Source organism: Harmonia axyridis, chromosome 3 (genome assembly GCF_914767665.1).
Source record: "Harmonia axyridis chromosome 3, icHarAxyr1.1, whole genome shotgun sequence".
Classification (NCBI taxonomy): domain Eukaryota; kingdom Metazoa; phylum Arthropoda; class Insecta; order Coleoptera; family Coccinellidae; genus Harmonia; species Harmonia axyridis.
This window is the reverse complement of record NC_059503.1, coordinates 41,919,574-41,946,625: the sequence shown is the minus strand read 5'-3', so window position 1 is coordinate 41,946,625 and position 27,052 is coordinate 41,919,574. Positions and strand designations below refer to the sequence as shown.

The following is a 27,052-nucleotide window of genomic DNA, read 5'->3' as shown; positions in this document are numbered from 1 at the left end:
TCTCTCCGAGGCCTTCCTGTCTGTTAGAAACCTCTCTTAAGGGCCCAAGAGAGTGAAGAATAGTCATATCCTTTCATCTCTCCTCTTTTGACAGCAGAGTGAACAATTTTCACATTTTATTGCAGAAGATAATAAGGGGCTATGAGTTTGAATGTGATTAAGTGCCCCATTTGCTCCAAAGGAGAATCTTCCGCGAATGGGTGTATTGCTTGCACTCTAAGCTCTAAGGCATTCCACTTTAAATGTTTGCAACTATCACCTACTGACCCGGCAGTTGGGTCCCGGAAGTGCTCATGTAAGTACTGTAGCAAGGAAGGTCGTGCCCTTCGCAGCAGGCACACCTCCGCTTCATCGGATGTTGGTACTTCTTCAGCGTCGCGAGAAGACGTGGATTTGTCGTCCAATCAGTTCGATGTGTTGCTGGCTAAACTGTCAGAGATGTCTCGCGACATCGCTGAAATAAAACAATCACAACATCTTCTGAGGGTTGATATTTTGCTGTGTAAAGATATACTGGAGAACCACACACTCAGGCTAAAAGAGCATTCACTTGCTCTATCTGGGCACGACGCTGCTTTGGGCGGGCACGACTCTGAAATGAAGAATTTCGGACAGAACCTGACGGGTTGCAGAACCAATGATCTTGAAACTGGTCTACAGCGTTGTGAGTCTGCATTGTCTGATATCAGGGAAGGGGTGGTTGCCATCGAGTCCAGCAGCTCAGTTTCATCTGCTGGTCCTAGTCAGCAGGAGACCCTTGAACAATTTCGACGGTCACATAACATCATCATTCGTGGGCTACCTGAGGCAGATCCAGGAGTGGACGCTACTTCTGTAACTAAGATTATTGATCACTTCGACACAACTTACAGCGGACCAATTCAGACTGGGAAAGCTTTCATCTACCTCATCATTGCGCCCGAGACCTATAAAAGTTTCATTCACGAATCCGTTAGTGGTTCAGAAGATCTTTCGTAGAAGAAAGACGTTGATGAATATCCCGGAATGGAAGAATATTTCTTTGTCAGATGATGAAATTCCTAAGCAGATAACTGAGCTAAACAATTTGCGCGCTGAATTACAACGAAGAAAGAAAGCCGGTGAAAGTAATCTTGATATCAAGTATATTAGCGGATCCCCCTCTATTGTTATCACTTCAAGTAATCCTGAGCAGAAAAACTGAAGAGCACTCTTGTCACATGGTCCATTCTCCATACCAAAATTCAGTCGTTGTTTTCGAAAATCCATCATCCACAGTACTGTGCCCATAAATCAAAACCTACTCTTATTCTATTAACCGAATCCTGGCTTCATTCTGGCATTGCTGATAATCTTGTTGAAATTCCTGGTTATGTTCTCTTTAGATGAGACAGTTTGACTATCTACTGTTGGCCACGGTGGTGTATGCATGTACATTGCTGATGAAATCACGAAAAATTTCAGTGTTGAGATCTCCTCGGCTGATTTACCTGGACTTGACAACATTTTCGTCGACATATCCAACTCCAAATCAGAAGTTCTCAGTTTGGGTTGTGTGTATAGGCCACGACCGAGTACACACGATGTCGAGCTCTGTCAGCTTCTGGAAAACTTATCCACTACCAAAAAGAATCTCTATGTGACTGGAGATTTCAACATGCTGGATGTTTACTGGCCACTCTCCAGTGATAGATCGTATGGCTCTCCCTCAGGCGTTTTCGTGGATACTATCCGAGACGCCAATTTGTACCAACTTGTTGAGTTCCCTACTCGCTATAGACCTCGGCAGGTGCAGTCCCTCCTCGACTTGATCATCGTTAATGACGAGAATCTTGTTTCTTTCATAACTCAAGACCCACCATTCGGTAAATCGGACCATATAGCGCTGGTCTCTCAGCTCCAATTGAGTATCACCAAGTGTGCCACCAAAACTACTAAGAAGATGAAGCAAATTGACTTTCAGCGTTTGCGTGATGGTCTCGATGGGGTTGACTGGCGAGATATTCTACCACCTTCCATGGACGTCGAGACGATGTGGACGGCCTTTTATGATTGCCTGTTTGCCTAGATTGAGAGATTTTCGCACGAGACGTCGAGGATATGTATTCCTTCCAAGCCGTGGATTGACGACAGAGTTTACCAGATGATTCGCCATAAAACAGCTTTGTGGCAGAGATATCTGCGTAGTGGAGGAGATGATGATTTTATGGTTCACCGCAACTACTCCAATGCTTTGGGCAAGGTAATTTTGGACGCCAAAGAATATTCGAGAGCAATTTAGCCTCCTCCGGAAACTCCAAGCACTTCTTCAAATACATCAGGTCTGCTATGAATACTAAGGTCTCGGTGCCTCTAGTTCGAGGTAGTGACGGCATGATTTGTGACTCATCGCAGAAGACGGCCGAAGAGTTCTCCAGGAGCTTTGCATCCACATTTTCTGTCGAACCAGCATTTGTTCCATGTGCACCGTTCTGGCAGTCCAGAAATGAGTTGAACTCAGTTAGTTTTCCACCCGAATTAATATCAAGGCATGTTTCTGAACTCAGAGCATCTACTTCGCCAGGTTGTGACGGCATTACCGCATCTGTCCTTAAGAACTGCTCTCTCAGTTTCGCCCATCCCTTGTCTATCATTTTCGATAAATCTTTTTCTTCGGGCACTATTCCATCTTCATGGCTCGAAGCAAGGGTGACACCTATTTTCAAAAAGGTTGACAAGCTGGATCCTTCCAACTACCGACCAATTAGTTTGACTTCCATCGTTGGCAAAGTCTGTGAGAGAATTATTCTCGACCAGATAATTCACTTCGCTACGGAAAACAATCTCCTTCCAGCCAGTCAGCACGGTTTTCTGCCAGGTCGATCTATAATAACCAACCTATTAACATGTGTTGACGATTGGTCGAGAATGTTGGATAATGGTACTCCAGTCGATGTGGTGTATTTGGACTTTTCCAAGGCGTTCGACCGGCTACCACAAAAACGACTGTTAGCGAAGCTTAAAAAACTTGGTATACGCGGCCCCCTTCTTGCCTGGATCAGTTCTTTCCTCTCAAACAGGATGTTTCGTGTTCGTGTGGGCGATTCCCTATTGAGTGCCAGAAGCGTTACCAGTGGTATACCCCAGGGATCGGTACTTGGACCTATCCTATTCATCCTATATACCTCGGACCTGCCAGGCCTGGTAAAGTCCAAGTGCTCACTGTTCGCCGATGATACGAAGATATACGGAAATCCCGTCTCTGATACTGCTCTGATCCAAGATGACCTTCGAGCCCTACATGAGTGGTCAAGGAAGTGGCTCCTTCCACTGAATCTTGAAAAATGCAGAGTGATTCACATGGGCAAAAACAATCCAAGGACCGTATATCATATATCAGGCAACGTGGTCGAGTCCACCAAGACGCATTCTGACCTTGGTGTTATTATCTCTGAAAATCTATCCTGGTCAGAGCATATTCTGCACATCACCAACAGAGCCAAAAAAGTGTTGTATATGATTCAGAACGCCTTTCCTCGAAGCGACATACAGGTTTGTAAGACACTGTACACATCTTACGTGCGCCCAATCTTGGAGTTCGCTGGTCCTGTCTGGTCTCCAACACTAGTCCGTGATACCACGCTTCTAGAGTCAATTCAGCGACGAGCTACACGTCTTCCTTACGGTCGGTCCCGCCCATCCTGCGAGGAGAGACTAACTTTCTTTGACCTTCAATCATTTGCCAGCCGCCGCACACGTGGGGACTTGATCACCACATACCGAGCGCTTAATGGTATGTTCGGTGTAGACCTTTCTCATCTGTACCAACTGAATGCTGACCAGCGACTTCGGGGACATCGTTTCAAGTTACGGGAGGAAAAGTTCAGACTGCCTTGCAGAGAGTATTTTTTTTGCAATCGTGTTTTCGACCTATGGAATCACCTTCCGGAGAGTATTGTTGGCTCGCCATCCGTGAATGCCTTCAAAAACAGTTTCGACCGGTGGGCAAGTGCTTGAGTGTTCATATTGTGTTATTATCCTTTTTTTTTTGTACTGTGGAATTCATTTCTGTTATTGAGTTTATAGGTTTATACCTCTACTCATACCTTTATATAATAATAATAATAAATTCTATTCAGAAAACGTGACATCTCAGAATCATCAAAAAAACTATTTCTTTTTTTTTCCCAGTCCACTCGTCTGTCAAATGAAAACAAAATGAATTTGGCCTCAACACCGCCTTTTCAGTCTCGAATGAAAATTTTTGCGTCCACTGATACTGTTAAGCCTTACAGAGGAAGAAGAAGAACTCCTGTGATTCTAGTCGACGCCTTCTCCCACCATTTCCCCACCACCAGAGAGGGCTTCCAGTTATCCACCACTCACCAGTTATAATTCAATATTCACTCAGTTAACACACAGTCAATCAGTAACTCAACATTCATTACAAGTATTCACAAGTTATTAATATTATAATTTTATACAGTGTTTGTGTTAATATATTGAGTAGAAATCATACGTATTTCCTTACATCCAAATCAAGCATAAACACCACAAGGTCCTCCGAAGACAAACATATCAAGCATACATACGTTCAAGGTACTTCGAGCCGGATCAATCAATCATACATTCGTTCATGGTCCTTCGAGCCGGATCAATCAATCCATACATTCGTTCATGGTCCTTCGAGCAGGATCAATCAATCCACATTCGTTCAAGGTGCTTCGAGCCAGAAGATCATTTTTGTAATTCAAGCAATCAATCCACGCATGCGTTCATGGTCCTTCGATAGCCAAATTCACAAGAATCAGTGAAACAGCAGAAAAACACAGTAAGTCATCCACTCTCCTTCTATATATTATTATCCACATTAATTCCCTATTTTTGAGTATTTTTAATCTGACAAAATATAGTGTATATATATATAACTAAATCAAAATGGTTGAAGCATTAAAACTCAAAAGAGGACAAATCAAAGGGCAATTAACTCGATTCAGCAATTTTCTATCTAATCTGTCGGATGGAACTTGTCAAACGGACATTCACCAAATCAACAGTTGATTAGAAAAACTGAGAACGCTTTATGACAATTTCGATCATATTCAAGGCAGTATCGAGTTAGAAACCGGAAAGATAGATGATGACGAGCGAGCATATTTCGAAGAAACGTATTTTGACTTAGAAGCACAGGCACTCGAATTAATTTCCAAAAATTCTCTCAAAACATGCCCTTCAGAAAACGGATCTGTTCATTCGAACAATCCAATAGGTTCAATACAACTGCCTCATTTAACCTTACCCGATTTCCAGGGTTCTTATACGCAATGGTTAACTTTTCACGATACCTTCGATTCATTAATACATTCAAACTCTCAACTTTCTGATATTCAAAAATTCTATTACTTAAAATCATGTTTGAAATCGGAAGCTGCAGAGTTAATACGATCAATAGAAATCACCTCAGATAATTATACTATAGCATGGTCACTATTGAAAGAAAGGTATGAAAACAAAAGATTAATAATTCATACACATGTAAAATCAATATTTGAACTACCTCCTGTTAAAAACGAATCACTCTTTCATTTGAGAAAACTTCTAGACAATTTCAATAAAAATATTCGATCATTAAAAGCTCTTAATCAACCCATTGAAAGCTGGGATACTCTTTTAGTATATATATTATCATCAAAATTGGATTCAATCACCAAAAAGAGAATGGGAAGAATTCGTAAACGCAAATTTAGATAATAAAACACTTCCCACATTAGCAGAGTTGACTGATTTCCTGTCTAAAAGATGTCAACTTTTGGAAACAATTGAAAACAAAAGCAAACCTTCAACTAATCCCCATCGGGAAAAAATACATTCCAATTTGGCAACGCAAAAGCAAACATGTTCATTTTGTAAAAAAAATCATTTCAATTATAAATGTCATCAATTCTTAGAAATGTCTACAAACGAAAGATTAGAAGCAGTTAAGAGAACCAAGCTTTGCACCAATTGCTTAAGGGATAATCACTCACAATTAAAATGCAAATCACTTTCTAATTGCCGAATTTGTAAGAAAAGGCACAGTACGTTGCTCCATAACAATACTAAAAGCGATACTATAGGTCCAAATTTCTCGGTAAATGACGCATCTAGTAATTATTCAGTACCTACTCAGGTAGAAGAAAACGATAATCCAAAAACCCATCAATCAAATTCGACTTTCACTTCAATACTAGAAAATAAGCCGACTAATTCTCTATTCTCAGAAAGTTCTCAGGTAATATTACCAACAGCTAAAATTAATCTTTTTGACTCAAAGGGAAAATTAATATCGTGTAGAGCAATTCTAGATACTGGGTCACAAAGCAATTTCATATCTCCATCTTTAGCAAAAAAACTTAATTTCAAAGTTTCTAAAATCAATCTCCCAGTTATCGGTATAAATGGTACCACAAGTCATATTCAGGGAAGATTAGAGACATCAATTATTTCAAATAATAGAAAATATCGAACTAAAGACACATTTTCAGTTGTAAATAAAATTACAAATCATATGCCTCAAAATTCTTTCGACATTTCAAATTTAAATCTGCCAGACAACATTACCCTAGCTGACGATTCCGTTAACAAATCCGATTTTATTGATGTATTGTTGGGTGCTAGTATATTTTTCGATATCTTATGCTCTGGACAAATTAAAACCAATCGTAACTGCCCCACATTACAGAATACCAAACTAGGTTGGATCGTTTCAGGCCCAATTAATTACGCAAGGCATTTGAATTCACCCGTCCTTTGCAATTTGAATAATAACAATAATGAACAACATCAAAATTTTTGGAAACTTGAAAGTACAAGACAAAAAAAAACTCATCGAAATTTCAAAATCAGAAAATCTTCTCATATTCGATAAACATAATGATAATATAAACCCATTAGTATTAATTCGGAGTCCAAATTCCGATTAAATTTATTTTAAGATTTGTACGGAAACATTGAATATCCATTCTCTAAAGAGAACACTTGTCGGTAATCATATAGCGGAAATTCAAAAAATCACATACTTTCACAATTGTCAATTCAGAAAATAATCTTTTGCAAAACTATATTACTTAGGCTCATTCCGTAAGGTCAATTTTCTATTGTTGGTATTGACTTTGCAGATCCCATTAGTATTAAAGCTGTTCAATTAAGATCTAGGAAATTGGTAAAGGCATATCATATATTTGTTTGTTTCATAACTGAGGTTGTCCATATTGAACTTGTTGGAAATATGATTTCAACAAAAAAATGAAAACTTTGCAAACTATCTTTTAGTTTCGGTTTGTTAAAAACGCTCATCTCACTTTTGAAGGTTTATATACAGTTATTTGTCAGATTGAAACTGTGCTCAACTCACGTCCTATTACCTCATTGTCTTCCGATCCTAATTACCTATCCCCCCTTACACATAAACATTTCCTTGTGGGTGATACATTGATGGTTGCACAACAAAGGAAATTCACAGAAATTCCCTATACATCTTTGAAGATATCAAAGACCACAGCAGATTGCACAACATCAATGGCGTTTGGGAAGAATCGCATATCTTCATCCAGGAGTGGACAATATTGTACGTGTCGTAAGCATCATGACGAAAAGTGATGTTTTCAAATGCAGTGTACATAAAATCAGTCCCCTGCCAACGGAGGTTTAATATCTAGCAAGAATCAAGTCATTACCAGTCGCCTGACGATAGGAAGGTCCTTTATTGAAAGTCGAACCTTTCAAGGTGGCCGCGATGTTAAGCCTTACAGAGGAAGAAGAAGAACTCCTGTGATTCTAGTCGATGCTTTCTCCCACCATTTCCCCACCACCAGAGAGGGCTTCCAGTTATTCACCACTCACCAGTTATAATTCAATATTCACTCAGTTAACACACAGTCAATCAGTAACTCAACATTCATTACAAGTATTCACAAGTTATTAATATTATAATTTTATACAGTGTTTGTGTTAATATATTAAGTAAAAATCATACGTATTTTCTTTCAAACATATCAAACATACACACCACAAGGTCCTTCGAAGCCGAATTATACAAATCAATTCACGCATTCGTTCAGATACGTAACTGCTAAATCCTCTTATTGCAATAATAAAAATTTTGAAATGAAATTCTGAATGTTTCAAAGGGGTTGGCCATAACGACACACCACATCTCGCACTGCAATTAGCATTGTACCATAGTATCGACTTTGCCTCGCACATAGCATTGCCGTCAAGAGTCCATATTGATGCACCGCAGTTAGCATTTTATTGTAGTTTATTGTCAACCTCTGACGATGCAGCATACTAGAAAATATGAGTCTCTCTTCATACTCTTCAGATGAAGATGATATCTTGTTTAATTCGAGTACAAGAAATTGGAACTTTATTAAAAGTAGAAGAAAGAAGACGGTACATCTTTCAAATAAAAAGCGAATTGAGTTTGGTGAATTTCATCACCTTTTTAATGATCTAAAGGAAGATAATCATTGCTTCTTTGAGTATATGCGAATGAGCATTGAGACATTTGAATATATTGTAGATAAGCAAAATTGGGGACACACTTGTTATTAATTTTTGTTTATCCATTCTTCCGAGGTTCATACCATGCGAGGGTTCGAAAAAATACTAAGATCAATTTCGGAGTGCGATGCTCTGGTGTCAGGCTAGACTGAATGCGAGGGGCTGTGCGCCGTTGTGGACAGGTGCATTTAACTTTATACTATATTTGCTTTGCACAAGGATGCTATGGTACAATGCTAAAAGCGGTGCGAAGTGCAGTGCGTCGTTATGGCCGCCGACCCCGTTCACATGACAAGCGCTTTACGCGCGTTTTGACAACGCGCGTTTACAAGTACATGAATTTTCTTCGAAGCGTACACATGCCTACTCGCGTTTTTTTGAACCGCGCGTAAAGCGCTGTTCTAACCACGCGTAAAGAGCTGTTCTAGCGCTTGCCCGTAGTAACCGCGCGTTGGCTCGAGCTTTGAGATCATAGGTTTCTAATGCCCGCCACTCACGAAGCGTTTCTTCCAGCGTTTGGTAGCTAGCGTCGAAGATATTCCAGTCGGGCAGTCAAGTTCATACTCTGATTTACACTCGTACGGCCGTGTCCCGAGCTGTCTGACTATAATCTTTTCGACGCTAGCTACCAAACGCTGGAAGAAACGCTTCGTGAGTGGCGGGCATAATGTAACCGTTCAGATGAGCGCCCTTGCACGAGCTGATAGATGCCAGAGACGTATTTACGTATTCTCCTTCGATCCGTTCGATCAGAAATATTTCATTATAATGGCAACAGTCAATATCCCACTAAAGACTGCTGCTATCGAACAATACTGTATTCTTCGAGGGTCATTCAAACTCACATCGAAACATACCACTAAGTACATACTAGACAAATTTTCATGTGATTGAGATCAAATACTTTTATCCTTTGATATTCCATAAATTCATCCTAGAGCATATGATTGACATACTTCCAAGAGTGCCATAAATGTTTTAATATGAAAACAAATAGGTGAGTTGAAAGAAACAGGATATTCAACTGTGGATATTTATATTGAATACTTCTCATTTATTTTCAATGGCAAAATCAAGATGAAACAAGTAGTAGAGTTGGCTATAATGTAGGTACATATTATAGAACAAATTTGATTACAAGTGGAGTCAACATTTTCCATTGATTACAGAGCCATAAAACTTTATTTCCATATTTTCACACTGATGGCTTCAAAAATATTGATGCAGATCATAATTTTTATGAGATAGTTGGAACAAATCAAATGCTTCATTTCATAAAGGAATTACTTTCTATCAGAATGCACACTTATTTATTTTGTATCCACACAATTATTTTGGAAATTGTTTTTAAATTTCTCGAAAATATGTAAGGAACTTCAATATTCTGTTGGGATTCTTCAAATCTTCGATGATTTTCATTGCAAGCTAACATAATATCAAATATCATAAGAACAACAGTGTAATCTGTAAATGAATATTTTAGGTTAGAACATAGATTATTCGAACTGCTGTGTTTAAATTTGCAACACTCGAAATTTAAGGTTCAAACTTGAAACCACAGACAACTAGTCTGTGTTAGAACTTTCACAGATTTATTTGAGAATGTGAGGTTAATTGTACGAAATGAAATAAACAACGATATATTATAAATGCGATATAATAAATGAATGGATATGAATTATGACTATCAGAGCTAAGCTGATATGGGTGGTAGCGAGCTCAATTCGTTATGATTATCGAAAATGAAATAGAAAATCAAGAGAAAAATATTGAATCTTTATCGTCAATGAAATTGGGATAATTGTATTATAAATACTACTTTGTTCAACAAATGGAATGTTAAAAGTGAGTTTATGATGGTTTTTCCAATCTAGTAGCTCATTTCCAAGGTTCGATTTGTATATCTTATACTTGCAAAAACTTCAGTGTTCCGGTTACCAGGGGTGAATTAGCTCATTATGAAAATTTAAAATGGCTATATCTTTTTAACAGGGCCGAATCAGAAAAAATGGTAAATGAAAAAAGTGTTTCTTTTGACCTCAAGAATCTTCGGTTGAAATATATGTACAAGTCAAAGACTCATCCTGTATAGTTCTAATTATAATTATTCAACAATAAATGAAATATCTTATTCTTAAATGATTTAAAATTATTTATTTCTTTGATTTAATTAGGCACTCTATTGAAAAACTTTAAACAACTGTATTCTAGCTGCTGTTTGTTTTGAATTTAATTTACATTTTGGAAAATAATGATATTGTACTTGTGTTATATTTATTTTTGATATTCTGAAATGATAGGAGAAAACATTCATTTTTTCGCGTAAATAGTACTTAGGCAAATAATTTTTTTACATTTGATGTAATTTTGCGTCCATTTGAAAATAAAGCGGTGTGAACTTAGCAGACTGTTTGACGGAAACGTCCGCAGGTGGTGTCCAGAGGCGTGCGGCAAAAAAACTTCTTTTCATGGAAATATTCACTAGATCGGATATAAATTTAGGAAATGGGTTCCGTATAGTATTCAGAGTCTCCGTTGAAGGAAATATTGTTTTTTTATAAATCTCGGTATATTTTCGCAACGTTTTTATTCGAATTATCATCTGTCTAATTTGAAAAATTCGTATCTCCGGAAGCGTCGGAGCATAACCATATTTGATATGTAGATGACTATTAGCGATGTGAATGAACTGTGAAAAAATTATTGACTTCCCTTGGAGTCCAGGGGTAGTTTTTTCGAAAATTCGTAACTATGGAGTAGTCAGTGACTTCCAGAAAACACAGAAAGAAACTAAAATTCCATGTTTCCATAACTTTGAGCATAGTTATTTCCATCGCTCTCTGCATCACCCTCAGCTGGTTTGCGGTCTTCTTAGTTATTACCATAGTTTCCAGACCATATGTCGCTACCGGTAATATGCAGGCATCGAAAACTTTCCTTTTAAGGTTTATTGGGATGTCGCTATTCCTGAATATATATTTCATCTTTCCAAAAGCCATCCAAGTTAGCCTGATCCTTCTTTTTATCTCTGCTGTTTGATTTTCTTTGCCGATTCTTAGAGCCCGTTCACATGACAAGCGATTTACGCGCGGTTTGACAGCGCGCGTTTACAAGTACATGAATTTTCTTCGAAGCGTACACATGCCTACGCGCGTTTTTATGGACCGCGAGTAGAGCGATGTTCTAGAGCTTGCCCGTAGTAACCGCGCGTTGGCTCGAGCTTTGAGATCATAGGTTTTTAATGCTCGCCACTCACGAAGCGTTTCTTCCAGCGTTTGGTAGCTAGCGTCGAAGAGATTCCAGTCGGGCAGTCAAGTTCATACTCTGATTTACACTCGTACGGCCGTGTCCCGAGCTGTCTGACTGGAATCTCTTCGACGCTAGCTACCAAACGCTGGAAGAAACGCTTCGTGAGTGGCGGGCATAATGTAACCGTTCAGATGAGCGCCCTTGCACGAGCTGATAGATGCCAGAGACGTATTTACGTATTTTCCTTCGATCCGTTCGGTTAGAAATATTTCAAAATGGAACCGGACGCTCCTAAATTATTCATAGATGAAATTGAGAATTTTCCTTCAATATACGACATGACAAGTAGTATATATTCAGATAAAAACTCAAGGAAACGGGCTTGGGAAGAACTCGTCATCATATCCTGTGAAGGAGATGCTAATGAAGAAAAAAAATTTATGATGTGACCACATAAAAATGATAATAGCTCTTTATTTAGAAATCATGAGATACATGTGGAACAAATATAAATGAAGAGAAATAGTATCAAAATAATATTCACCTAACACTTAAAAGCAGAAATCTTCTATACTATATATATGGTTCTAATTATAATTATTCAACAATAAATTAAATATTTTATTCTTAAATGGTTTATAATTTTTTATTTGTTTGATTTCATTAGGCAGTCCATTGAAAAACTTTAAACAGTTGTATTCTAGCTGCTTTTTGTGTTGAATTTAATTTACATTTTTTTTTTCCTGTCGAGCCACGTGTACTGCCCACTGCCACTTCAGTTCTGCAACACGCGCTATAATATCTACGACTCTAGTTTTTTGTCGGATTTCTTCATTCCTTTTTCTGTCTCTAAGACTGACATTGAGTATAGTTCTTTCCATCGCTCTCTGCATCACCCTCAGCTGGTTTGCGGTCTTCTTAGTTATTGCCATAGTTTCCAGGCCATATGTCGCTACCGGTAATATGCAGGCATCGAAAACTTTCCTTTTAGGGTTCATTGGGATGTCGTTATTCCTGAATATATATTTCATCTTTCCAAAAGCCATCCAAGTTAGCCTGATTCTTCTTTTTATCTCTGCTGTTTGATTTTCTTTGCCGATTCTTATTGAGTGTCCTAAATATATATATTCTTCTACATTTTCAAGTTGTGTGCCGTCAATGTTTATGTGTTCTGTGGTGTTGTTGATAAGTTTGGTCTTCGAAACAATAATTTTCAAACCTACTTTTTTCAGAGCATCACCAAGTTGTTTTAATATCTCGCTCAATTCCTGCATGTTGCTACTTATTAGGACGATGTCATCGGCAAAACGAAGATGATTTAAGTAGGATCAGTTTTAATTGATGAATAATAGGAACTATTCGATCTATAATTACCTATCAAAACTTAAAAACGTTTAATTTTCACCTACATCTGATACTGAATCCAAATTCAAACCAAAATGTAGAATTCAAACTGAATACGGGCCGTTACGGCAACGAGCGTTCAGCGCTTGGCAAGCGCGTTCCATGTGAACGGAATCCAATTATCCAGCGCTCATTCAAACGCGCGTAGAGCGCTTGTCATGTGAACGTGCTCTAAGAGTGCGGAGAAATCTTCTTAATGAAGGCTAATAGGTAGAAAATCAAAAAATATATAATCTTATAAATCTGAATTTTCAGTGAAGGGGTCGGTCATCAATTATCAGCAACCCGCCTACTTTCATCTCCCGATGGCTCAAGACATCCTCTGGATGAACGAGATATTTCATGGCCTTGGAACAATTCGTATTCGAGCCTTCATAGAGAGAGTTACATGGAAGTTCGAACTTCAAGACCTCCATCTTTATCTATTGGTTGTTTTAGATTATGCAGTAATAAAATACACCAAGGCATTGCTAAAAGAAAAGTAAGTATTCCAATTGTCTAAGGCTTCTGCCACACTTATCCAGTTGGGAATTTCTGTCACCAGCGTTTTTCTTTGGTCGAAGTTTTGCCAGAAAGAATGCCTGAAATTTTTGTTTATTGCTTGATCGTAGATTATTAAGTAATAATAATAATATGGATTTTTCTGTATGCTACAGGATATAAACATATAATCACAGAAATGAGCCTGTTTGAGCATTTATTATTTTCTTGTATTACCTTGCGTGAAAACAAAACGAGATCGCGTAGGAATTAGGAATTCAGTATTGAGTTGATTGTTGACGTTGAAGGATATTGCTCCCGTTTTCATTCGAAATTATATTAGTTCGCCCGCTTCGAAATTCCGCTATAAGTTGTAGAAACTTTCGCTGTTATTAAAAATAGAAAATCCGCTAAAACAAAAAACTTTAGTACACCCGCTATCAAATATAGTTTTATTCGCAATAGAAGAAAGTGCCAATAGTGTCTTCCAATATTGTGTGGAAGCCGACAAAGGAAAATAGCAGAAAGAGCGCTTGCTGAGCACCTTTGCTCCTTTTTCTACCCTCCAACCCCACCTTTCTCCTGTGATTCACGAAGGGTAAAATACGCTAGCTCAAGGATTTGGTTTTGGTGAGTTGAATTCTCAGCAGTTTCCACATTTCTTTTCAAAAGCTATACAGTCCATTAGAATTTGCCATAACATTAATTGATCCGTTCAGAGCCGGATATTGTGTAGATTGCTGGAATTCAATTTCATTCATCTGAATTTCATTCATTTCATTGAAATTATCCTGTATTTCACGATTGGAATTTCAACTCTTCATTTCATATTGAATTCAATTCAATTGACAGATGTTCTAACATTCAACGCATTCAGAATCTGGGTTTTGTGTTCACATACGCTGTTTTATATTATTGAACCTGATTTCATTTTCCATTTGATCGAATTTCAATTAAGTATGTCGAAATCAGAACCTCAAATTGAAACTAAAAAATATAAACTAAAAGTTTTAGAATCAAGAAAAAAAATGTTGTTTGAACGTTTCCAGAAACTGTACGATTATACAAAAAGTCTGGATAATCCAAAAATTCTGGAATATTTCAAGGTCGGCTTGAATAATTTAGAGAAATCGAAGACTCAATTGTTGGAAGTAGTTGATGAGATCAATTTACTGAGTGTAGAATGTTTGCCCGAGAATGTTCCTTCCTATCAAGTAATTGAAGCAGCGGACGATTTATATTGTCACATTGTAGAGACTTCTAAAATAATATCTATGAATGAAACTAATGTTAGTTCCTTATCCGCAATGAAAGCACAACCAAGATTGCCGAAAATTGATTTAGTGGAATTTTCTGGTGATCCTAAAATGTGGCCAATTTTTTATCAAAATTCCGAAAGCTGTGTTCATGAAAATCCTGATTTAGATGACACATGCAAAATTCATTATTTGCTCGGGAAATTACGCGGACGAGCTCAAACTTTGTGCTCTGGCATCTCACCAGTAGCAGAAAATTATGAAACAATTTGGAAAAGGAAAATATTAGTAGACACTTTTCAAGATGAACGCCTTCTAGCTACTACATATTCCAAATCTATAGTTGATTTCAAACAATTGAATATAGAATCCGCAAATAATTTGAGTTCATTTTTAGAAAAATTTGATATAGGCGTTAGTGCTCTTAAACAGCTTTCGTTGAAGAATCTTGCTGATTTTTGCTTGTTTCTATAGCGTTATCAAAATCAGATCCTAATACACAAAGGCTTTTTGAGATGTCTTTAGCATCGAATGAAATTCCATCTTATGATAGCCTAATAAAGTTCGTTCAAAAGCAATCGAAAGTTTTGAGTAGAACCTCTACTCATGCCAGTAGTTCGACCCAGTCAAAATCGCCTGGGGCGAAACCTAAAGGTTCATATTCTTATGCCAGCGCTAGTTCTGTTTCAGATAAAATCGTACATTATCCTTGTCCTATCTGCGGAGAAAATAGCCATTTGAAAACCAAATGTCATCGATTTTTGAAGCTTTCGCCAAACGAAAGATATAAATTGACAAGAGAAAAAATCTTATGTTTAAATTGTTTGAGTAGCAAACATAGAATAAATCAATGTAAATCCTTAAATTCTTGAAGTGTTAGCAAGAATAGACATCATTCTCTTTTACATTCCAACAAAGAAACTCCAAATGAAGTAAAACCTATTGTTAATAGTACTGCAGAAAGTTATGTTTCTCAAAGTGGTGTTAGTTTGATGGTAGCTGATAATATTAATCGCAAAATGGATATTTCACATAATTATGATAGAATCACTTTATAACCTACAGCTGAGGTAATGATTAAAGTAGATGATAGATTAGAAAAAAATCGAGTTCTTTTAGATAGTGGTAGTCAGGATAATTTTCTCTCAACTGAATGCTGCAAGCATTTGAAAATTCCGTTCTCAAAAAGAGATATTAAGGTGACTGGAATAGGAAATATTAGTAGGTACACCTATAAGGGGAATTGCTCCAGACCTAACAACATTCTCACGCTTCAATGAAAGATTCCAACTAACATTGGATGCATTAGTTATAGATTATCTTACCTCAAAACTACCCTCATATGATATACCATTGGCAGATTTAAGTTTCATTGACAATTTGCCTCTGGCGGATAGTAGATTTAGCTATTCTGAAAAATGTGATGGTTTTCTGGGTACAACAATTTTCGTTGGAATTCTGGAGGGGGATAAAATAATTGACCGATCAGATAGCTTATTCGCTCTTAACACTTCGGTTATGTTAGTAGTGGACAATTTTCTTCATGCAACAAAACCAACTTGCCGCTTTACCCCAATTCGTTTCATATAGTTGTTGATAATTTCGCTCTAGAGAAATTATTGAAACATTTCATAAAACTCGAAGAAGTTGCAGAAAAGGAACATTTCACCTCTGATGATTTAGCTTGCGAAGATTTATTCAAAGCAACTTACTCTAGGGAACCTTCAGGAAGGTATAAAGTAGCTCTTCCTTTCAAAATAGAACCCTCCAATCTAGGAGATTCGTTCACTTCTTTGAAGAGATTTTTAACTTCAGAAAAGAGACTGTCCTCGTCATTAGACTTGAAAGAGAAATAAAGTGAAGTTTTTCGAGATTACTAGAATCAGGGTCACATGAAAAAGTCTTCAACTTTAGATGAAACTTTTGATGTTTCTGCTCTCGCACCGCACTATTTCATTCCGCATCACGCTATTTTTAAAAATTCCACTATGTCACCGGTTAGAGTCGTATTCGATGCTAGCTTGAAAACAAATTCAAAATCCCTTTCGTTGAACGATTGCTTGTTTGCGAGTCCTAGATTGCTAATAGATATAGTGCAACTCTTTTTGAATTTTCGAAATATCTATCATTGCTGATTTATGTCAAATGTATAGACAGGTGAAATTTATTGAGGATCATCGATTTTAGCGGATATTGTGGCGCTTTTCACCTGAAGAATCAGTCGACATTTATGAATTAACTACAGTTGCCTTCGGCGTGAAGGCTTCGCCGTTTTTAGCTTTTCGAGTAGTTCAATAGTTAGCTTCCGATGAACCACAAAAATTCCCACTCGCTTCAAAGATAATTTCCAGAGATTTGTATGTGGATGATTTAACCACTAGTGTGGATAATATAGATGATGCAAAACTCTTGTTTTCTGAAATTACTGATATGTTTAGGTCAGGAGGTTTCCAAATTGCAAAGTGGCAAACTAATTCGGAGGAATTATTATCGAATATTCCTATAGAACAACGTTCCTCGATATTTCAGTTCAACGATGAGAGTGAAATTGTGAAAGTATTGGGTGTTCGGTGTGATTCAGAGGCAGATTCATTGTCTTTTGTATAAAAAACTTTTTGGTTGAAGACAAGATGCTCAGCAAACGTGTAATTCTCTCAAAAATAAGTAGAATTTTCGATCCACTGGGCATTTTGGGTCCAGTTATTCTATATGCCAAGTTATTTATTCGGCAGTTGTGGGCTTTGAAGGTGGACTGGGATTCCAATCTTCCAAGTAATTTAATAAATAGATGGAGAAAATTTGAAATAGAAATTCCGCTTTTAGGAAATATTTCTATTCCTAGATGGTTAGGAGCAAACAATAACATTCCCATTTCATTAATTGGTTTCGCAGACGCATGCAGTGGTTCATACGGTGCTGCCATCTACTCACGCATAGTTGTTGGTCAACAAGCTCGTGTATATTCAATTTATTCTAAATCAAAAGTAAAGTAGCTCCTTTGAAAGTAATATCAATTCCAAGACTGGAAATTTGCGCTGCTTTGTTGTTGTCCAAATTAATGAAGTATGTAGAATCCGTATACCGCGCCAGAGGTGAAGTTGAAAGAATATATGCCTGCAGTGATTCGCAGATCGCATTAGCATGGATTTCGAGTTCACCTCATAGGTGGCAAACATTTGTGGCTAATCGCGTGTCATTAATCCAAACCAACATTTCAAGAGGATATTGGTTTTTCGTTCAGGGCCGTGAAAATGTGGCTGACATTATTTCAAGAGGAATGTATCCCCGCGAATTCATAGAAAATAAGTATGTTAGGCTCTCTGGTCCGAAATGGTTAAAGGGAGACATTAAAAAGTGGCCTTTAGTAGGTATAAAGAATTTAGAGTTGCCTAATGATCTGCCTAAAAACCAGAAACTCACTTTCGTTTCTATAGTTGATACAGAGAATATTTTCTATTCCCTTATTCACAAATGTTCATCATTCTAAAGGTAATGTAACACTATGGTTTTCATTTAGTTTATTTTTGTCTTGGAATATATTCCAATTCCAAAAATGACAAATTTAATAATCAACCAAAAGAAAATTCAAAATGACAAAAACTGTACAAATTGAGCAATCGGTTAATAAATTGAACAACTAAATTAACATAAAGACGTCTGTCTTTATGTTAATTTAGTGTTAACTTCTATAATTTTATATAATCATTTATTGATAGGAGAGTCAGTATCAACCAATTGATAAATTTAAAATTTCTGAAATTGTTTATTCAATTGTAAATGTCGATTTGTATATTTATTTCAAAAGAATGACAAGTGAGAAATCTATGACTACCTTCAGTAATGGCTTGTTCTGTGAATCCTCACCAGAGCAACCGATACGTTTAGTTAATTTTTAGTTTCTTACTTGCAATTTTGTTTAGGTGAATATACACGTGGTAAGTTTGTAAATTCAATTAATTTCATTGAACTATGAGGCACTGATGAGGAAAAATTGTATTATTAAATACAAAAATTCCGAAACGTACGTCTGTCTTTATGTTAATTTAGTTTTTCAATTTATTAACCGTTTGCTCAATTTGTACAGTTTTAGTCATTTTGAATTCTCTTTTGGTTGATTATTAAATTTGTCATCTTTAGAATTGGACTATGTTCCAAGACAAAAATAAACTAAATATATCATACAGATATATTATTGTGAAGGATTAGACACAACGTTGTCAAATTATTTGATTTATATTAAATATCCTTTATCAAGAATACTCATTAAACTTCCATACTATGGTTTTAGTATTACGATTCACCAAATTATTACCTTATTGGAAAGAACTCGCTATTTCTGATATAGATGAAGCAGAAAAATATTTCATAAAGATACTACAAAGGATACGGTTTGCGGATCTTCTGTTGTGTTTGAAAAAAGGAAAAATAATTCCCTCAAATTTTAGGAATTTATCGCCATTCCTGGATAAAAATGAAATTATTCGTGTAGGAGGCCGAATCTCAAATGCAGAGATAGGTTACAATTATAGGCATCCTTATCTTCTTCCAAAAAACGAACATTTCGTGAAAATTTTGATAGATAATTATCATAGAAAAAATTTCCATACCGGTTCACCTTTATTGCATTCTTTGATAAGGACAAAATATTGGATTATTTCCGCTCGTACTATGATTCGTCAGAGAAGTGCAATATATGTTTCAGATTCAAACCTAAAGCTTCCTATCCATTGATGGGAAATTTACCTCCTTACCGAGTAAATATTCCGCAGAAACCGTTTATAGATACCGGGGTTGATTATGCGGGTTTTGTTCGATTACATTGACTCGACATAGAGGAGTAAAAACGCAAAAGGTTTATGTTTGTTTATTTGTCTGTTTGGCTACCAAAGCTTTCCATTTAGAATTTGCGTCAGACTTATCTACTGACACATTTTTAGATTGCCTCAAAAGATTTTTGAGTAGAAGAGGCCCAATTCAGACCCTCTACTCGGATAGAGGAACGAATTCTGTAGGAGCTAAACGCCACTTAGATTCCTTGAAAAATTCATCGTCTCAAGCGATTACACAAATTCTCTCAAAAACATTCTTATTGAAAATCAGATTAGTTGGAAGTTTAATGTTCCATTAGCGCCTCATATGGGTGGTTTATGGGAGGTCAATGTCAAATCGATGAGAAGCCATTTGTTTGGGCCAATAGGACATCAAATTCTTTGTTATGAGGAATTCGCTACTGTTTTGGCCCAAATAGAAGGAGAAGCACTTTTGAATAGTCGCCCTTTATGTGGGTATATTAGTAGTGATCCATCCGATCCTGAAATGCTTACGCCCGCTCATTTTACTTTCAATACGCTACAGTGCTTATATTATATTATATATATTTTTTTTTTTAAATAATTCACACAGTGTAAACTGTGGGTTGTTTCCTCAGAACATGCCCGGGCGTAATGCCAAGAGCATTTCTGCCTTCCCTACGTCAATAGGGGTATATAACCTGTCTTATTATATTCACTGTTCCCAAGATGACAGCTTTTTGCATCCATGTAATGGTGCCTTCCGGTAGTTTCAGTTCTCGCAGATGTTTGACCGTATTTTTGTGGACTAATCCGTTCGTACTTATTATTAGGGGTTTTATGTCCACCCTGTTATATTATATATATATATATATAAATATATATATATATATATATATATATATATATATATATATATATATTTATATATAAATATATATTTTTTTTTTTTTTTTTTGTTCTCCACCGCCTACACGGGTTGGTAAGTGAGAGTGCCGGGCATAGGTGCCAAGATACTCTCACAGGCTTGTCAGGAACTTCCTCACTGTTCTGGCCGTTCCCAGGATGACTTCCTTTTGAGCCAGGCTGACGAGTTTCTCCTCGATTCCTAGCCTTAGGGTATTTTCCAGCAGATGTGATTCGACCAACCCATTCACAGACAGAATTAGGGGGATGACAGATGTTGTTTTCAGCCTATATATCTCCTTCATCTCAAATGCAAGGTCATGATACTTGGTAAGTTTATCGGTGTACGCTCTCTCCATATTATCATCCGCGGGGATTGTTACATCGATGATCTTGACCTCACTTTTTTCCCGATCCAACAGGACGATATCGGGTCTGTTGTGCTGTACTGGCCTATCGGTTATTATTGATGTGTCCCAGTACAGCTTGTATCTATCGTTCTCCAGAACCTCACTCGGCAGGTAAGTATGATTTTGGACTATATCCTTTATTAATCCAATTGATCTTCCGATTGCCTGGTGATATATCTTACAAACTGCGTTGTGACGTTCCAGGTATTCTCTTGGAGCCAATATTGGGCAAGAGGAAGTAATATGCTGAATATGTTCAGTAGCCTGGTTGCATCTCCTGCATTGATCGGTTGGTAAGTTCTGCCCCGCGATGCGTTTTAGGAAAGCTCTAGTGCCAACAACCTGGTCCTGCACTGCTAGAATTCGGCCTTCAGTCTCGGGAAACAGGTACCCAGATGTAAGGTAAGTTGTCGATTCCTTTTCATTCACTGATTTACTTTTCAGGTTTTTGGGGTACCTGCCATGCAATGGCTTAGAGTACCATTCCTCTCGGAGTTTCTCCACAGTAACACCCAGCAGTGGCGTAGTTGCAGATGACAAATGCAATGGTGTAATGTTTTCATCCGCTTCGCATATTGTCTTTTTTAAAGGTGAGTTGTTGTTATTCAAGAAATATTCTCTGAGGCTGCTCACTACTCGGTCATATGCTATAGCTAGGTGTTGCATGCCTCTGCCACCTTCTTTTCGTGGGATGTATAATCTGTTAACGGAGGCGTGCGGGTGGTGGACGCCAAATTTTGTTAACGTTGTTCTTATTTTTGTGCTGAGTTCATCGATTTCAGTTCGGGACCATCCTATTACACCAAACGAGTACACCACGCTAGGTAGTACCCACGAGTTTATTGCACCGAACAGCGCTCCAGAGTTAAGTTTCGCCTTCAATACAAGCCGCAGTCTTTTCAATAGTTTTTCTTTCAGGGAGCTCTTCATGTCCTTGGACCTTATCTCGAGCGCTTGTTGTATGCCAAGATATTTATACGATTCTTGCGGGCCTAGATGGGGCAGCTCCTCCTCGCCGGTAAGTATATTACTGTCACCTTCTATGATCTTTCCACGTTTGACATGAATCACTGCGCATTTTTCCACTCCCATTTCCATACGTATTGCTCGACTGAAGGATTTGACGATGCTGAGCAGCTTCTTGAGCTCTTCCGCATTGCGGGCGTACAGTTTCAAATCGTCCATATATAGACTGTGGCTGATTCTGACGTTGCGCAGTCTGTCAAGTATGTACCCATATTTGTTGTGGTTGAGCATTTGACTGAGTGGGTTCAATGCCAGACAAAACCACAAGGGACTCAGAGTATCCCCCTGAAAGATGTCTCGTTTGATTTTTATTTCAGCCGTTTTGTACTCCCCATTCGTTGTTTTTACAATGAGATTTGTGCGCCAGGTTTGCATGAGATGTTCAAGCAAATTCACTACCTGTTCGGAGACACCATATAGTTTCAAGACCTCAAGCAGCCAGGAATGAGGCACGGAGTCGAAGGCCTTTTTATAGTCTATCCATGCCATGGATAAATTGCGTAACTTTCTACTGGCTTGCTTAGTGATAACGCTATCAATTACCAGGAGCTCCTTACAGCCCATTGCATTCCTACGACATCCATTTTGTTCTTTTGCAAGTATGTTGTTTGTATTAACGTGTTTCCACAGATGACGGGTTATGATGCCTGTTAATATCTTATATATAGTAGGTAAGCAGGTAATTGGTCTATATTTTTTTGGGTCCTGGGCACCATTCTCTTTTGGTAGCATATTAGTAACACCCAGGGTGAAAAACTCAGGGATCTTGGTTGGGTCATCCAATGCCTCTTGCAGAGCAGATCTCAAAGCAGGTTTCAAGCTAGAGAAATGCTTCCACCAATAATTGTGGATTTTGTCCACTCCTGGGGCCGACCAATTACTCAATTTTTTCAGTACATAGTTAAGATCTTGTTCAGAGACTCGGGTTGGCTGCATACTATACTCAGGCGTGTTGGATCTGATATTTTCTGTTACAAACCTCTTGCTGTGAGGCTCATCGTCAGCCCAGATGTTATTCCAGTAGCCGTGCATCTCATCGAGTTTTGGTGGTTCTGAGTGTGCTTTCGGTCCAGCTTCAAGGTTACGGTAGAATTGCCTCTGATTTTTGTAGAACAGCTGGTTGTTCTGGTATCGCAACACTCTTTCGTTGTAACGTCTGAGTCTATTTCCCAAAGCCTTTATCTTCTGTTTGTGTTTGTCCATCAATACTGTTATCCGCTCCACGAAGTTTTTGTCCTTGATCTTGATGCGGTATTCGGCTGCAGCTTTTTTGATCGATTTTCTTAGCCTTTTGGATGGGATTGTGGTATTTAGGTAGCTGTAAAATATTCCTATCTTTTTCCTCAGTTTATTTATCTTTTCCTCCAGGCGTCTTGTCCATGGTGGTCTTTGGGGTGTTCTTATTGCCTTTCCATAGGTTATCTTACGACCAAGGCTTTCACACACTGTCAATGCTCCAACGTAAACGAAGTCCACCAACTCATGCAGAGATGGTTGACTGCAGCCTATATGGCCGGCTAATACTCGGTCTACCGATTCCACTTTTAATAGCATCTCCTTGGATCCTTTCATTCTTGGTATATTCGGTCTTTTCTCCGGTGCTATTCCTCCATACAGCATAAGATTTTTTTTGAATGCTGTATTGGTTTCCAGATCGATTGGGTTTTGAGGTCGCCAGAGGCTCACACGACGTGTGGTTCTCTCGTTTATTATCAGCTCTGGGTTGTCAACCCATTCTGTTGCCCCTGTTGGATTATAGCTTCTTTCTATACAATACAGTTCTTCAGTTGTGAATTTTTGACTTTCAAGTATCCACCTCACTCTGTTCGACAAAAGGTTTGCATAAGACTGTCTGCTAGGGTACACATCATTCCATATTTCGGTAAGAAGTTGGCGGTATCTCTTAGTTGATCTCATCTCCATATCCTTAGCGATATAGTGAACGCTCTTGAGTATAATGTTATCTTCTTCCGACCATCGCGTTCGCCCGTCCTGTGTTGGGTTCGAAGTGGGACGTGGCAAATCCTCGTCCAAACTAATTCCCATTGTTCCAGGTCTCGGCCTTACGGTGCCTTCTCGAAGGTCTGCGCCGCTCGCCCCGCAGGTACCTCCTACAGACTGTTCCTCTGGACGGCTCCGAAGGGGGCCAGTCCGCAGCCCCCTACCGCCCTGTGTTTGACTTCTGGTAACAGGAGCATCTAATTAACATCACCCTCAGGCTGCTAACCTAGTGGGTTTTGTGACTCAGGTACGCGGGGTCGTCACCCCCCGAAGGCCGAAGCCCCCCTGCGTATTATAAATATATATATATATATATATATATATATATATATATATATATATATATATATATATATATATATATATATATATATATATATATATATATATATATATATATATATATTTGTATATATAGTTCTCAAGTCATAGACTTCATGTATAATAAAACAAGACAATTTCTAACGATGCATGAAAACCTCATCGTATTAAATAGTGATAAGGGCTCAGTCACAGTCATCATGACAAGAGATGATTATTTACAAAAGATGCACGATCTTTTGAGTACTGATAGTTTCAAAGAAATAGCACGAGACCCCACAACAACTATACAGAAAAAAACAAATTCGATTATTTCAGAATTAAAAAACATAGGTGCAATAGATGGTGGTCAAGCGAAATCATTGAGAAAATATAACTCAGTAGCCCCACGCATATACGGAAACCCCAAAGTCCATAAAGTGAATACACCACTAAGACCAATGGTGTCAGATATACAAGGACCTACAATTAATTTAGCCATGTTCATCGCCAACATTCTTACTTGTGCCTATGATACCAACAATGAATTTTATGTGAAAGATACATTTGAAATTGCAAAAATGTTAAACAACTTTAAATTACCACCTGGTTATATTCTAGTTTCCTTGGACGTAGTCAATCTTTTCGGAAATTTTAACGAAGAAAATTGTCTTTGAAGCTTTGGAAGAAAAATGGAATGACATTGAAGAACACTGTAATATACCAAAAGAAAAATTTATGAAAATACTAGATTTCCTTTTCGACTCTGGATATTTTATGTTTGGAGGAAAGTAATTCATGAAAGTGTTAGGATGCACAATGGGATCTAAATTAAGCCCAATAATGGCTCTTTATGCCATGGATTATTTGTTAATGAAAAGTTTACCTAAGCTATCTTTCAGGCCACCATTCATAAAAAAGTTTGTAGATGACCTACTTGTGGCTATACCTGACACAGAGAAAGAAAATGTTCTCCATGTGTTCAACAGCTACGATGAACACATCCAATTCACTATTGAGGTTGAAGACGAATTGCAGTCTGTACCCTTCTTGGATACAAGAGTACATAGAATTGAAGATACCATCAAACTGGACTGGTACACAAAGGAAACTTCATCAGACAGGTACCTTCACTATTTATCAGATCATGCCACACAAGTAAAGATAAATTTCATAAAAGAAAAAGTAAATAGAATAAAAAATATATGCCACCCCGATTTTGTGACCAAAAACATAAAAAAATTAAAAAATATTTTATTAGAAAACTCATACCCACAGGGAATGATTAATAAACTATTGTTTTCCAGTACAAACCCAGTGAGACAGATAATGATAAACGGAGAGGATAATGAACGAGAACACCAAGAGGAATTTGAGATCAAATACTGTTCAATACCAAACATCAAAACACTCTCGACAAAAATTAAGAGATGTTTCAACAACCAAGAAAACATCAAAGTAATCATTAAAAACCACAAATCTGTAGCCAATCTATACTCCAAACTCAAGGATCCTATACCAAAAAACTTAAGAACCAATATAATTTACCAGATAAAATGTATGGACTGCAACCAAACATACGTGGGACAAACTTCGCAGTGGTTAAAGAATAGGATCACACTTCATAGGAGTGATATCAAATTAAACAACCAAATATGTGCTTTATCAATACATGCGAATGAGAACGATCACAGAATCAACTTGGATGAAGTGGAAGTTTTAGACGAAGAGAGGAATTACAAAAAGAGGACAATTCTAGAAATGGTACATATTGGAGAACAACCTAACCCAATAAACAAAAAGACCGATACTGATAACTTGAGCAATATCTATACATACCTTTTGTCATTAAGTCGAGAACCCTTTTACGATGGCCCAATAGACGAATAAAGAATTTTGGACACCCCTGACATTGTAGTCGTGACGTTTCTATGATATTTGACGTTGTTTTCTATGTTTCCCTTTTATATTAATGACAAAAAAAACAAAACCTAAAAAAATTAGATTTCAATGCGTAGAAGTGGATTGATTGATTGTTGTAGTAAATAAATTAGCAGTGAATGTAGATTATTTAGTATAGAATAGAATAGATGGTAGAAAACTTTTCCTGTAGAGGTGATAAATACGTTATTTTACACTTGAGAGATGACCTCAGATTCAGTAAGTAAATTTAGAAAAGTTTTTTAGAATGTGAGAATGAATTTAAAAGATTTTATAGTTGTACATGTCCTTGGTTAACATTATGTTAATTACTTGTTGTAGGAGCCCTGCAGAAGGAACAAACTAGATTCCGAAAGCTTGGCAAATGAATAAAGAGTAACAACTTAATGTGCATATTTGGTCGATATCCCTTATTTTCCAATTTATATATATATATATATATATATATATATATATATATGAGGTGGGAAAAAAAAAAAAATATATATATATATATATATATATTATATATATATATATATATATATATATATATATATATATATATATATATATATATATATATAGGAAAAGTATGTCGATGATTTCACTGAATAAAATATAAATATTTAAATTTTAATGTGCTCTAGACCCAAGAAAGTTACACTTTCAATATATATATATATATATTACATTATATTACCATCAATTGACGTCTCAAATATCTGAAGTCTTCAGAGTACAAAACCACCCCGCAAGACCCTACAACCTATCTCGAAAAGAAAACCAAAGCTCTCATCACTGCCTC

General features: G+C 37.3%; 1 protein-coding gene and 1 long non-coding RNA gene across 4 annotated transcripts in view; both read left to right on the top strand.

The window, feature by feature from the left end:
- The window catches only part of LOC123676379 (43 kDa receptor-associated protein of the synapse homolog), a 372,949-nt gene that overhangs the window by 75,202 nt on the left and 270,695 nt on the right, over positions 1 to 27,052 (top strand). For all 3 annotated transcript variants that reach the window (XM_045612257.1, XM_045612254.1, XM_045612256.1), the window contains exon 2: positions 13,411 to 13,636. In XM_045612257.1, coding sequence (XP_045468213.1) covers positions 13,411 to 13,636 — 226 coding nt within the window. The remainder of the gene's footprint in view (positions 1 to 13,410; positions 13,637 to 27,052) is intronic.
- LOC123676382 lies at positions 20,973 to 22,018 on the top strand. The gene is made up of 4 exons (XR_006746928.1): positions 20,973 to 21,108; positions 21,202 to 21,384; positions 21,442 to 21,587; positions 21,916 to 22,018. It is a non-coding gene; the product is annotated as an uncharacterized LOC123676382 (long non-coding RNA).